This window comes from Mytilus galloprovincialis, chromosome 3, assembly GCF_965363235.1.
Source record: "Mytilus galloprovincialis chromosome 3, xbMytGall1.hap1.1, whole genome shotgun sequence".
NCBI lineage: Eukaryota > Metazoa > Mollusca > Bivalvia > Mytilida > Mytilidae > Mytilus > Mytilus galloprovincialis.
The window spans coordinates 100,833,028-100,847,466 of record NC_134840.1 but is presented as its reverse complement, the minus strand read 5'-3'; the positions used below and the strand labels follow the sequence as shown (position 1 = coordinate 100,847,466).

Below are 14,439 nucleotides of genomic sequence, written 5' to 3'. Positions count from 1 at the left end.
TCTAGATGACGGTTATTGCAACAACAAAAAACGACAATTCAACATAAATAGACACGAACTGTTAGATAACATCTGCAACTTGGTACATACATTTTAAAAATTAATTGTTGGTTGAACTTGGTTTTTTTTTTTGCTAACCAAACCGCTAAAATGACAACGATAAATATCAGAAATACAGTACAATTAATTGCAAGAATACTCAGGACAGATAAAAACATAAATACAATATTATAGTACACTTCGACATGTTAACCACAGAATTACAGCGAGTACCTAAAATTAATTTACGAAATTTAAAAAAAAACAGCATAAGAATTACGAACTGTGCGACTCACGAATGTATCTTCGCCATAAAAATTGACGTCACAGCTCAATTTCAAAAAATGGATATATATCGAAATTAGGTTTGTAATTATGTTATATGATGCATTTTATAACAACTACAGGGGTATTAATATATAATTATGTTAGAAATTGTGTAATTAAAGTATTATCTAACTACAAGTATATCAGGTTTTCTTCTCATCAAAGCTGTGTAAAACAAATAAATCCTGTGCATATGGTTGCCTTGAACTAAAATCTTTGAAATGAACTGGTTGATAAATTGTGTTCCCTTTTACATACGAATAGAAAATTAAAAAAAATAGAATTATAACTACAAACGATAACACAAAACACAATATCCAAGCAGATAAGATATTTTAAATGCCAATATGACCGTAATGACTGAAACCAAGAACTGACTCCTTTATTGCTAAAGAACTCTTAGCGTGTTTTGGATTCATTTTGTTTTCATTATCTTGACAATCATATACAGCTACACAATATCTGTATACTCCAATTTAACTGAACCAACAATTGCATCCATAATAGAATGTCACGGGGATTTTCATCAAATATTAATGTTTAAGGATTTTATTCAACAAGTTAATTGGTACATAAAAATGAGTACAGTAAAACTGCTGATTTATATATTTTTTTCTTCTTCAGATATTTCATTTTTGTCTTATTATTACAGGAAAGATAATAGATTTATAATTTCATAGCAAGGACAACAACAAAGGGGGATGCTGAAATGCATATCAACAAACGTGATCCGTTCCTGTAACTATGCAGACTTTAAAGTATTGAATATTGCCATATAAAAAAAACAAGGTTCTGACAGTTTCAAAAGAAATCTTCCGTTGGATGTAATCCTTCCTTTAATTTTTCACAAGGTATCAAACAGCAAACTATGGCAACGATTTCTGTAGAAGAAGAAAACTATGTTCGAATGAGTTTATTACTAACCGGAATTTCTCCACGAGCAGTGAGAATCAAATTTGATTTGGAATTTCATCCCACAGGCTTAGATGCCTCATTGAAGAAAGAGTATAACAAACTGTCAGAATTGAAAAGGAAAAAAATTATCAGCGAATCCCAGTGGAACGTCTTGTTTCCAAGGTTTCCTGGTATGTATAAATCGTATTAACCTACCTAAATATTTTTTGCCCCCATTTATTTTGAGTGGGTTGGAATATGAGAGGGGGTATGTGGGTAGCATAAAGAATTAATCCAAGGTCAATGATTTTGTTATCCTTTTTTTATATAAATTTTCTGTTTACAAAACTATGAATTATTACGACAACTAAGGATTTTCTAATCCCAGGAATAGGTTACCTTAGCCATATTTGGCATAATTGTTTGAAATTTTAGTTCCTCAATGCTCTCTAACTTTGTACTAGTTTGGCTTTATAACTATTATGATCTGATCGTCACTGATGAGTCTTATGTAGATGATACGGGGGTCTGGTGGATTAAATTATAATCCTGTTACCTTTGATAATTGTTTACACCACTGGGTCGATGGCACTGCTGATGGACGTTTCATCCTCAAGGATATCACCAGCCCACTTTGGTGTTGACATGAATATCAACTATATGGTCATTTTTATAAATTTCTTGTGTTGTTTACAAAACTATGAATTTTTCGAAAACTAAGGATTTTCTAATCCCAGGCACAGATTACATTAGCCCTATTTGGCACAATTGTTTTGAATTTGGGTCATCAATGCTCTTCAACTTTGTACATGTTTGGCTTTATAACTATTTTGATCTGAGCGTCACTGATGAGTCTTATGTAGACGAAACGCACGTCTGGCGTATTAAATTATAATCCTGGTACTTTTGATAACTATTTTCTTCTGGTATCCTTATTTTTATATAAGTACAAGAACAATATATGGTGGTGTGAAAAAAATTGTACATGCAAACAAGCTCTTGGTCAAGGAAGTCTGACGTGGTAACGGCACAATATCAAACATATGATTGTGGTTGGGTTAAACCAGTTTTAAGAAATACTACTGATACTAGAAGGACTGCTTCATACCTTGATCTTTTCCTCAATATTGACGTAGATGGACGACTTCACACGAAAATCTATGATAAACGGGACGATTTAAACTTCCCAATTATCAATTTCCCATTTCTCAGCAGTAACATACCCTCTGCCCCTTCTTATGGTGTTTACACGTCACAATTGATACGTTATTCACGTGCTTGTTCACACTATACGGACTTCATATACAGGAGTGTGCTCCTTACGTAGAAACTGCTCCAACAAAGTTATGAGGAGGACAGATTAAAATTGACACTCCGTAAATTTTATGGACACCATCACGAATTGGTGGATCCATATGATGTCTCTTTAACCAAACTAGCTAAGGACATTTTTATCACATGGTAGATTGTGGTTTGTCATTATGTCGTCTAATCTTTTAATTACCAAACGTGACTTATTCCCGATTGTGACTGTTTTGCTGAATGTGAATTCGCATTACTATAAGACGTGTTTCTGTAATTGTTGATCCCAAATTCATGTATTTAGTTTACATATTTAATGTTATATTTGTAATTCTCATCGGATTTTGTCAAATGTGTTGACGTCTTTTTATTATATTTAGGTGTTACGGATAGAAAAATTAATCACCACCTTTATTAATTATATTAAATTTTGTACGATTATTTACGTTTGAAGTTGGATTCATAACAAACTGGACATATACATATTACAGTTAATTGTTATTAATAAGTATTGCAATATGCATTTTGTTTAAATGAATTATCAGTATTTAGTTCTAATATAATCTTAAATCAATCCTAATTCTATCTCACTTTGATAGTTTTTCATATGTGACGTCATGCTGTTTCTAAATTTCATAAATTCAAATGTGGCATAACGTTTGTGCCTTTTCGCCATCGTATGTGACGTCACATTTTTTTAATTACGTTGACGCCTGGACTGATTCGGGTGTGTCTATTCTGTGTTAAACTTTAATAGCATAATGTATTCGGGTTTAGTTTTCTGTAATTAGTTAATACTTCAGTTTCATTATGTATATCTCTTTCATATTCATTTGTTAAAATTTACTGTTTGCAATAGCATGAATTGTTCTATATAATAAGGATGTTCTTATCCCGGGCATAAAAACAATGCCGTATTTGGCAAAACCTTTTCAACTTTTTATCTTCAGTGCTGTACAACTTTGTACCTTTTTCACTTTCGATCTTTTATATCTGGGCGTTATGTATTCGGGTTTAGTTTTCTGTAATTAGTTAATACTTCAGTTTCTTTATGTATATCTCTTTCATATTCATATGATAAAATTTACTGTTTGCAATAGCATGAATTGTTCTATATAATAAGAATGTTCTTATCCCGGGCATAAAAACAATGCCGTATTTGGCGAAACCTTTTCAACTTTTGATCTTCAGTGTTGTACAACTTTGTACTTTTTTCACTTTCGATCTTTATATCTGGGCGTCACTTGTAAGTCTTGTGTGGACAAGGCGCGTTTTTGGCGTATTGAATTTTAAACCTGATGCTTTTTGTTATCTATAAATCATGTTTTTCTTTGTCTAATATGTTCTATTAATTTGTATTGTAGTCCTGTAATATTATGTTGTCATTTCAATGTTATATTTAACTTTGCCATTAAAGTGCGAGGTTTGGCATGCCACAAAACCAGGTTCAACCCACCACTTTTATTCCCCTTTAAAAGTGTCCTGTACCAAGTCAGGAAGATGGCCATTGTTATATTATTGTTCGTTTCTGTGTGTGTTGCATTTTAACGTTGAGTAGTTTGTGTTTTCTCTTATTTTTGAGATATTGAGATCAGACGTGGCACGGTACTTGTCTATCCCTAATTCATGTATTTGGTTTTCATGTTATATTTATTATTCTCGTGGTGTTTTGTCTGATGCTTGGTCCGTTTCTCTGTGTGTTACGTTTCGGTGTTATGTCGTTGTTCTCCTCTTATATTTAATGCGTTTCCCTCGGTTTTAGTTTGTTACCCCGATTTTGTTTTTTGTCCCTGGATTTATGAGTTTTGAACAGCGGTATACTACTGTTGCCTTTATTTAGGTACTACATGTGGTGTGATCAACCAATTGAAAAGCCTAAACAAACACTAGTCAATAAGTCTATCTCTGAATAAGATACAAAATGTTGCGGGTTAAAGCTATTTTTAAAGGCTAACAAACTAACTCATTTTTGTTTCTCTTCTTGATGCCGTATAAGTAAAACAAACTTTAGTTGTGGTATAATGATAATATTTTCAAATCTTCAAAGTCTAAAAGACAGCAGATGATTAAAGAAACATACATAATTAAGTTATCACTACTTCTATCTGATGTATTTACCAGATGTTCCAGATTCTAGATATTTTGATGTAAGTTTGATGCTTACATTACTCCGAAATCTGGCAACCTTGACCCCTCCTCGTGGTGGATTTGACAGGTTACCTCCTGTTATTGAAATCTCAACAGAGGCAGATTTAGCCAGAATCAAATACTACAGGAACTACCTGGCTCATTTGAGTGATGGCAAGATAGACACAACCTTCTTCAATACTGCTTGGACTGATATAACTGAGGTGAGTTATGTACAATACAGAGTCGACATATGTTAATGTTATTATAAGATGATGCATGGATTTAACAAGATGCTTCGGAATGAATTAGTCTTATTGTCACTCACTCATCAACGCTCCACGGATTGCTCGTTTTGAAAATTATTCGATCCTCTTAGTTTTTGATTCTTCCCGTAAAAGCCGTTTTTATCTCGTAAATGGGTTTATGAGAATTGGTCATCGGTAATTTCAATCCAACAATGTTTGGCCCCATAATAATGCCTATATGCATTACCTATTTATGGATATGAGGTAGTTTTCTCAGTCAAACTTCAAACAACATTTTTGGAGAAAATCTGACATGCCAAAAATGTTTTAAAATGTCAGGCTCTCAAATGGTCTAATTTCACAACAATTGTCAGATGACTTTGTTCTTGATTTTGAAAATTTTGTTGTAAACCTATTCTTTAAAAAAAACCTTTGACAAATGAAAAGAAAAACTTAAGACACAATACAGGATCAACAATACACTATCAACATTAGTGAACAAAGTCATTTTTTTTTAGCCTGGTGTCTATGATGAGGTTCATAAGCATTATAACAAAAATGTAAAAGCATAAAAAAACTGAACTCCAAGAAAAAGACAAAACGAAAAGTCATGTAAAGGAATATTGGCCAAAAAAAAAATTGATATTATGTCCATCCTAATAAATAAGCATACTTTTCAAAAAGTCGCCATTTTTACAGCACTTTGAAACCAATAATCACGTGATATCTAATTACCACAAAGTCTTATACCTAGAATGACATGCCATAAGCATTAATTATATATAACTGTTAACAAAACTTTGAATTTTTGAACTACTCAGGCTTTTCTATTTCAAGAATAGATTACTTGCGTAAATACAAAATTTAATCCTGGTATCTATGATGAGTTTATTTACCTTAGCTGTATTTTTCAACCTTTTAGGAATTTGTGGTCCTCAATACTCTTCAACTTCGTACTTTATTTGGCCTTTTTTTATTCGAGCTTTACTGATGAATCTTTTGTAGACGAAATGGCGTCTGGCGTAAACATAAAATTTCAATCCTGGTATCTACGAGCTTATTTACAAAGATTGATTAGAATATTTAAAAGAAAAATGTATAAGACGTCTTGTTTCAGTGGGTTTATATATAAAATATATTCAGAGTGCAATGCCTAAGTCAGTCAACCTAGGCAATATCCTTCATCATAAATTAGTGCAATCGAAAATACCTCCTTATTTCAAAGACCAGTCTGTACCAATAATTTCTTATACCTATACCAAACCTATTGCAACTAAAATTTTCAATTACAAACGCGTTTTGCAGGATCTCGATATTGACGACTTCAAGTCTAAACCTCCTGATTGCACTTGTGCTAGTTCCAAATTCACATATAATCCTGCTGGCCATGTTATTACCGGTGACCTTAACATTGTTAATAACACTTCTCTACGAAATGTGTTATCGAAAGGTCCCAAATATCGTGAGCCTAAATCCATCAATTGGAAATACAACTTTAAAATTTTGATGGATTCAGTCGAGGATTATGCCAGGCAATGGGCTAAGCGCGAGAAGGAAGACGTAGACACTCTTTCCGAATGGATTAAGGCAGTGAGGTCGTTGATACAAATCAGAATTAAGAAACTGAATGGGTCCATCAATACCCATGCTACGTCAATCTTTAAAGACCCAAATGTTGCAAAACACCTATCCGACCTCCATGACAAATATGTTGTTGTCCCCGCAGATAAAGCCCCAAATAACATCGTTTTTGTGTGTAAAAGTCACTACATCAACTGCTTGATAAACGAATTAGGTATTGACAATCACTTGGAAACTCAACATATACCCTCACGACACTTACCAAAGAGGAAATCCTGGATAATCATAGGTCTGTTCTATGTTCCTTTGGAATTTCAACCAAAGATGAAGAACTGGATCTTCCATCACTGTATTGGATACCTAAACTACATATACGGTATATTGCTGGGTCTTCCAAGTGCTCCACGGAACCTCTTTCTAAATTATTAACATCTATTTTATCAGCAATCAAAGACGGGCTTCAAAGTTATTGTGAAACTGCCTATTCTAGAGGTGGCGTGAATCAGATGTGGATACTTAAAAATTCAAAAGATCTTTTAGAGTACATACAATCTAACTCTCTTTCATCTTGTAACAGTATTAAAACATTTGACTTTTCTACCCTGTACACAAGTATTCCACATTCCAAACTAAAAGACAAATTGAAAGAGGTGATATTACTTTGCTTCATAAAAAAAGAATGGCCAACGTAGATACAAGTATCTTGTCTTAGGGAGGGATAAATCCTACTTTGTAAAGAATCACTCTGATTCAAACAAAAAACTCTCTGAAACTGATATTATCAAGATGCTTGATTTCTTGATTGACAACATATTTGTTACGTTCGGAGGACGTGTTTTTCAACAGACTGTCGGCATTCCAATGGGAACAAACTGTGCCCCTCTACTCGCCGACTTGTTTCTTTATTATTATGAGTCTGACTTCATGCAGGAACTTCTTAGGAAGAAAGATAAGAAGTTAGCAATATCCTTTAACTCTACTTTCCGCTATATAGATGATGTTCTTTCACGAAACAATTTAAAATTTGGTGACTATGTGGAACGCATCTATCCAATCGAACTAGAGATAAAGGATACTACAGATACAGTTAAGTCGGCTTCATATCTTGACTTACATCTGGAAATTGACAATGAGGGTCGGTTGAAAACAAAACTTTACGACAAAAGAGATGATTTCAGCTTTCCAATTGTGAACTTTCCATTTCTAAGTAGCAACATTCCAGCAGCACCTACATACGGGGTATATATCTCCCAATTGATACGATATTCCCGTGCTTGCATTTCTTATCATGATTTTCTTGATAGAGGTTTGCTGCTCACAAGGAAGCTATTAAACCAAGAGTTCCAAATGGTGAAGTTGAAATCATCCCTTCGTAAATTTTACGGACGCCATCACGAGTTGGTTGACCGTTATGGAATAACCGTTTCACAAATGATATCGGATATGTTCCTTACGTTGTAACTACAATCCCCTTCCCTTTCATGAATATGACCTACCGAATTAGACTATTTACCGGATTTGTATTCACTTAAGCAACACGACGGGTGCCACATGTGGAGCAGGATCTGCTTACCCTTCCGGAGCACCTGAGATCACCCCTAGTTTTTGGTGGGGTTCGTGTGGTTTATTCTTTAGTTTTCTATGTTGTGTCGTGTGTACTATTGTTTTTCTGTTTGTCTTTTTAGCCATGGCGTTGTCAGTTTGTTTTAGATTTATGAGTTTGACTGTCCCTTTGGTATCTTTCGTCCCTCTTTGAAGAGCTGTATATGACAGAAGATCGTACATCTATTTCGGCTCGTCGTTAAATCTTCATTTTAGCTAAAAGAAATAGTATCAAGGTTACAGTAGTCTCAATATAGGGGGAAAAAAGTCCACAGATATTTATTTTGGAGGAATTATAAACTGAGATTTATCGTGTTGCTCTCATTTAGATTTTAAAATAGTGTTGAATTTTCAAACTTATATTTTTTAGTCTATTTTGGGTTTTTCCGCTACCTTAATTAACGGTCAGAAATGTTTCTAAGGTAATCAACATGGCTTAATCATTGCTATGGTAGTTTCAAATTAACACATTGGGGTATTCAAATGGTCGAAGTCCTGGAAAGTTTGTTATTATCCTGTGCACACTCAGCGCAAATGAAAGATCGAAGAAACTTTTAAAATCGGCGCAAATGGCATATGCCCAGCAAAACAAATCCTTTTTTTTCTCGAATGTATTGATAACTTATTAATGTGTTTTTATAGTATAGCTCCTTCCATTATCTAAATAACATAATCTATATTATTTTACAAAACAATCCCTTACAAACCTCTCCGAGATTTAATGCCAAACGGTAGAAGTATGACAGGTACTAAGTCATTAAATGAATTATAAATAACACTAATTAATCATAAATGCGCAAAAGATTAAAAATAAAAGAGATTTTTCTTTATCCGCCAATATTCTTAATTCTATTCCTTTCAGGTAAAGTTGAATTTCTGGTGGTTCTGATATTAATTAACACCTTAAATTTGGTCTCTGCTTTCGAATGTGTAAATTTAAGTGTTACCGTACATGTTTTGCATACTATGGACAATCAAAATGCTTTTGGGAAACTAGTTCTATTTCCCCTTTTTTTAATGAGCCATAAATAAATGATAAGAGTGTATATCATATAATGCTGACACCTGAATTTAGTTTCCCGACTTTAATCGAAAATTGTTCATTTATTAGTGTACTTACTTATTTAATTCAAATAAATAATAGCACCAAATATAATTAACGAATTCCACGGCGATTCATTTGTTTTGTCGCCACCTTGAACATGTTGAATATGTATGTTAAAATTGTGTATTAAACGCGACCTCCTGACTTATAATCCACATATTCGAAGAGACAGTCACACCTGGTACAAGGTTGCGTTTAAAAATCATTTATATATTACAACATATTTGTCTTTTGACAAAACATATGTGTTTTAATAACGTGAATGTTTATTTAATATCAAGTTATGATAAGGCAATTATATAATTTATGTTTTTAGACGGCTTCTCTACGAGTTGTGTGTTATATATTAAAACAGCGTGTTGTCGTGATACTGATATAAAATGACCCAGAATAAACTGATTATTTCTAAACGTTTATCATTTGATATTGTGTATTTAGATCATAGAATGAGAATATTCGGAAATCAAAAAGAAAATTTAAAACGATTTTTCGGTTTAAATATTTATCTGAGGTCGGAAACACAGTGGTCGGAAAACAGAAAGATAATCAAACAAAAAAATTTTTCTGTAATTTATTTTAATTCCATTAGTTGTTACATGTACTATCAGACTAAGAGAATATTCACTGTTGCGTTTAAACTGAGACTGAACTTATTCTTAATAGATGTAATGATTATCATGCCTCACAGATTTGAACAGTTATTACATTAAATGTAATGTATGAGCATCAATAAGCAGGAATAGGTACCCAAAACAAGATATATAAATATCTTAATTTTAAACGGTCGTAAATTAAAAAAAAACCGTTTCAAATCACACGCATTTCAAATCCTTGCATCTCACAAAAACGTTATTATTTTACAATAATTATTGTAAAATAGCTACTAATTGCTAGAGAGGTAATAAAGTCGTCTGCACAGTTTCATGGTTTTAATACAACTGATAAACTAATACAAGTTACACACATGATAAGACGCGATTATAACGGTCTGCATCTGTTAAAGTAATTAAGTTCTGTAGTGACCTTAGATAAACAATTTCAATACATTACATCTCTCCCTTTCTAGATTTAATCTTTATCAGTCAGTTGAATAATAAAATGAAATATTTTTTTATTTTTTTTTCAAAATTTTGTTTCTTGTATTTTGCAAGTTTTTCAACTTTCAATATAAAACACAATGATCAACATCTGGATGCTATGTAACGATGATGGTCCAGTTCACTGATGAATTTACTAATTCAATATATCACACAAATTCATTTATTAAAATCTAAGGTCCACCTGGTTTATTTATTTTGTGCAATACGCCATGTGATGTACAACTCTTGGAACTTGTCAAATCCAGCCAATACACCAGCACCAACCATTCCTCTGAGTACGTTGGCTCCTGCTCCCTTCATCAAGGACATGAATCCCTCGTTCTTGACAATGGTCATTGTGCAGTCAATTGATCCCTTGTATTTGACGGCCTCACCTGATGTCATCATCATCATTCTTCTTCTGATTGTGTCAATTGGGTATGACAAAAGTCCAGCACTAATTGTGACAACGTAGCCCAATGCAAATGACAGGAGCAAGTTGGCCTTGTCTCCCAAGAGAATTGGTTTAAGGGTGTCGAACAGACCGAAGTAGAATCCTCTGTAGACGACGATTCCTACACAAGAAATGACGAATCCTCTGTACAAACCTTGTACACCGTCTGATGCAATGGTTTTACGGTACACATCAACCATACCATTGAACTGGCGTTCACCACCGGTCTTTCCAGACTTGGCATCATTGGCTATCCTGGTTCTACAATAATCGAGTGAATAGACAAAGACAAGTGACATGGCACCAGCAGGTCCACCAGATGCAATATTTTTTGAGAATTTGATTGCATTGGAATCATTCTTAATTGACTTGAATATTGCCTTAATCTTGTCCTTGAATGCAAAGTTTAAAGCCTGAGTTGGAAAGTATCTGATGCAATTAGCCATGTTTCCTCTCCAAAACTAATAACTATCATAATGTTAATTGTGTTATGTACTGTTTAAGTATGGATTTATAAAGTCTCTGCTTATATTTTGTATATCAGTCGAATGTAAGACTTTATAAACAGATTCATTTGATAAATACAATGTCCATCACTCGACGTTTTGTTTATTGATATTATATTCTAAATTTCCGGAAAAGGTTCACTAGCAAGAATATATGTTCCTTATACAATTTCAATTCCATTTTTTGTTTGTCTGTTTTAATAGTTCAATCTTATAGCATCTACATATTTTGTACTATGGTACAAAGGTATAGAAAGATGTGGTATGAGTGCCAATGAGACAACTCTCCATCCAAATATTAATGTATAAAAGTAAACAATTATAGGTCAAGGTACGGTCTTCAACCTCCTTCAACACGGAGCCTTGGCTCACACCGAACAACAAGCTAAAAAGGGCCCCAAAAATTACAAGTGTAAAACCATTCAAACGGGGAAACCAACGGTCTAATCCATATAAAAAAAAAGAGAAACGAGAATAATGTATATAAAACATAAACAAATGACAACTACTGTACATCAAATTCCTGACTTAGAACAGGTGCAAACATTTGCAGCGAGATTAAACGTTTTAATGGTACCAAACCTTCTCCCTTTTACTGAGACAATAGTATAGCATCACAACATAGGAAAACACACGATAAAATATCGATTGGAAGGCTTAAATCAATAAAAAAACGTAGATTAACACACTATGAACGAATAAATTTGAGATGCGATACCTGAATGCATATTCATAGTTAATAAAGCTATTAGTGATAAATATTTAAGGTCAAAAATAAATAAACCAGTTTAAACAAAGCTATGGTAAGATATCACTGTGAATTATTTTACAATTTATACAAAATCCTTACTTTGAAAAAAAAACGGTTTTCAAATTCTACACAGGTAAATAAGAATAATTTTGTCGTTAAGTATACTAAATCTTCCTGTTAGAAAAACAAAGAAAGTTCTGTAATATAAATAAACATAATCTAACATTTGGTACATGTAGGGTGAATATCAACAATAAAACTATACAATAAGAGCCAGATAAAATTGCCTGTACAGATTTAAGGTGAACCGTTTTGAAAATTGTATTAAGTCTTGATTCATTCACAATTATACATCATTCTGTTCACACGCCCAATATCACAAAAAAATCCGGATAAAATGTCAATGAGTTCGGAGTCAAAACACTTGAGGTAGGTAGTTTGACATCCGAAGTCAACTAATTATATTAATATATTTCGCAAGGCCCAGGATTTTATACCTAAAGAATAGATTCTTCAACTTTGCCTTTTTAACTTTTTTATTTGAGAGTCACTGATGATTTTTTGTAGACTTAACTCGCGTCTGTCGTACAACATTTTAGTCCTGGTATCGTTTTATATCTACATATCTTTGATATAAATTATTTCTTTTTAGAGTATGTTGAGGTATTCATGAAACTTCATAAATAAGATATTCTTCAAAACCAAGTTTCTCTGTAGATATTTGGATTGATTTAAGAAAAAAAGAGAAATCCTTAAAATGTGATATGTGTTATGAGACTAAAACAAGTCTCTATATAAGAGGGTCCAATGAAGCTGGTTTGTTACTCTTAAGAAAAATAAACGAAATCTTCTTATAAGTTGCATGCCACAGAGTTCCACTTCAAATGGAAATTGGACCCTAAATCTATCTATTCAACATCTTCTATGAGTTCATAGCTTCAATAATAATTTGAGAATTTGAAGGCATCCACGCAGGAAACAAAATATAAAGATACGGCAGATAAAATAAATGTAGCCCGATTATAAAGCAAACTGAGTGCTTAAATTTATATTGCTATTAGTTTCTGCAATTTGCATGAGACATCTCGTTTGTAGAAACTGGGATTTGCAAAAGGGTGATGAAAAAATTATGTATATTCCAAGAGTTATAAATAAAATAGCCGAGCTTTAAAATGTATATTCAAATAGAAGCTGTATAAATACACGTGTATATATAAATAAATACACTTGTATATATAGACGTAGCTTTGTAATTTTTAGGATCCCGCCATTATGTTATTGTTCTATTATAATGCCATTATGTTTTTGTTCTATTATAATGCCATTATGTTATTGTTCGATTTTAATTTTGCAAATACTTTGAACGACAATATTATTTTACTCGCGTAGTGGTTTTAACTATATGTGTATTCTTAAAATTTCTACAAAACTTTTTTAAATCTCGATCTTTTTCTGAAATTAGTTCTAACAAAACGTTTAACTTTTTAACCCTGTATACCACCATTCCTCATGTGAAATTATTATATTACTTCGAAAATACTTTGAACGATAAAATTATATAAATATTTGTTTGTTCTGAGATTGTGACACAGTGATGACTGCTATACCCATATTTTGACAATTATACCTACTATGTCTGTTTTGTTCGCGCATCGATGTAAATTTAATGGAATTTGATGCGACTGTCATACAAGTGAGAGGTTTAGCGCTATAAAACCAAGTTCAATCTACCATTTTCTACATTTAAAAATGCCTGTACCAAGTCAGGAATATGTTATTCATTCGTTTGATGTTGCCATTTGAATAGGGACTTTCCGTTTTGAATTATCCTCGGAGTTCAGTATTTTTGTGATTTTACTTTTTATTTTCACAACTATCCAGCATTGCTTTCAACTGACTTGTGCAAGAATGTACAAACAATTGCATAGTTTTAATAAAGGTAGTATAACATCATTATCTTCTTCTATTCATAGTCAATTATTTCGGTACAAAAGCAAACAAAAATTCAGCAACAATCTTTTGGTGACCAGCGATCTTAGGTTCACGTATTGTTTTTCTTTTTTTTTAAAGAAAGAAAATTGTTTATTAATTATTGATTTTCTTCTTTATTACTGCACATATAGCGATAATACTTTGTGAATATGTATTTTATGTCATAATGAACATATGTAAACTATGAGTAAAAGATTGCGATTTTTCCTTTAATCAAATGACATAATCAAACATTCAAACACATCAAACGAATGGATAATAACTGTCATATTCCTGACTTGGTACAGGCATTTTCTTATGTAGAAATTGGTGGATTGAAGCTGGTTTTTTAGCTAGCTAAACATCTTACTTGTATGACAGTCGTATAAAATTCCAATATGTTGACAACGATGTGTGAACAAAAAACAGATATAATAGGGGAACAGCAGTGAA

The 14,439-nt window shown here is 32.6% G+C and overlaps 2 protein-coding genes across 3 annotated transcripts in view; one reads left to right on the top strand and one right to left on the bottom strand.

Annotated features, from left to right (window-relative positions):
- Nucleotides 1–14,439, top strand: part of LOC143069539 (uncharacterized) — a 46,957-nt gene that overhangs the window by 20,080 nt on the left and 12,438 nt on the right. For both annotated transcript variants that reach the window (XM_076244224.1, XM_076244225.1), the window contains exons 2-3: nucleotides 1,019–1,451; nucleotides 4,684–4,913. In XM_076244224.1, coding sequence (XP_076100339.1) covers nucleotides 1,235–1,451; nucleotides 4,684–4,913 — 447 coding nt within the window. In that variant the 5' untranslated portion in view covers nucleotides 1,019–1,234. The remainder of the gene's footprint in view (nucleotides 1–1,018; nucleotides 1,452–4,683; nucleotides 4,914–14,439) is intronic.
- Nucleotides 10,470–11,214, bottom strand: LOC143069538 (uncharacterized). The gene has a single exon (XM_076244222.1). It carries the CDS (start codon nucleotides 11,202–11,204, stop codon nucleotides 10,512–10,514), a length of 693 nt encoding a protein of 230 aa, XP_076100337.1. The 5' UTR covers nucleotides 11,205–11,214; the 3' UTR covers nucleotides 10,470–10,511.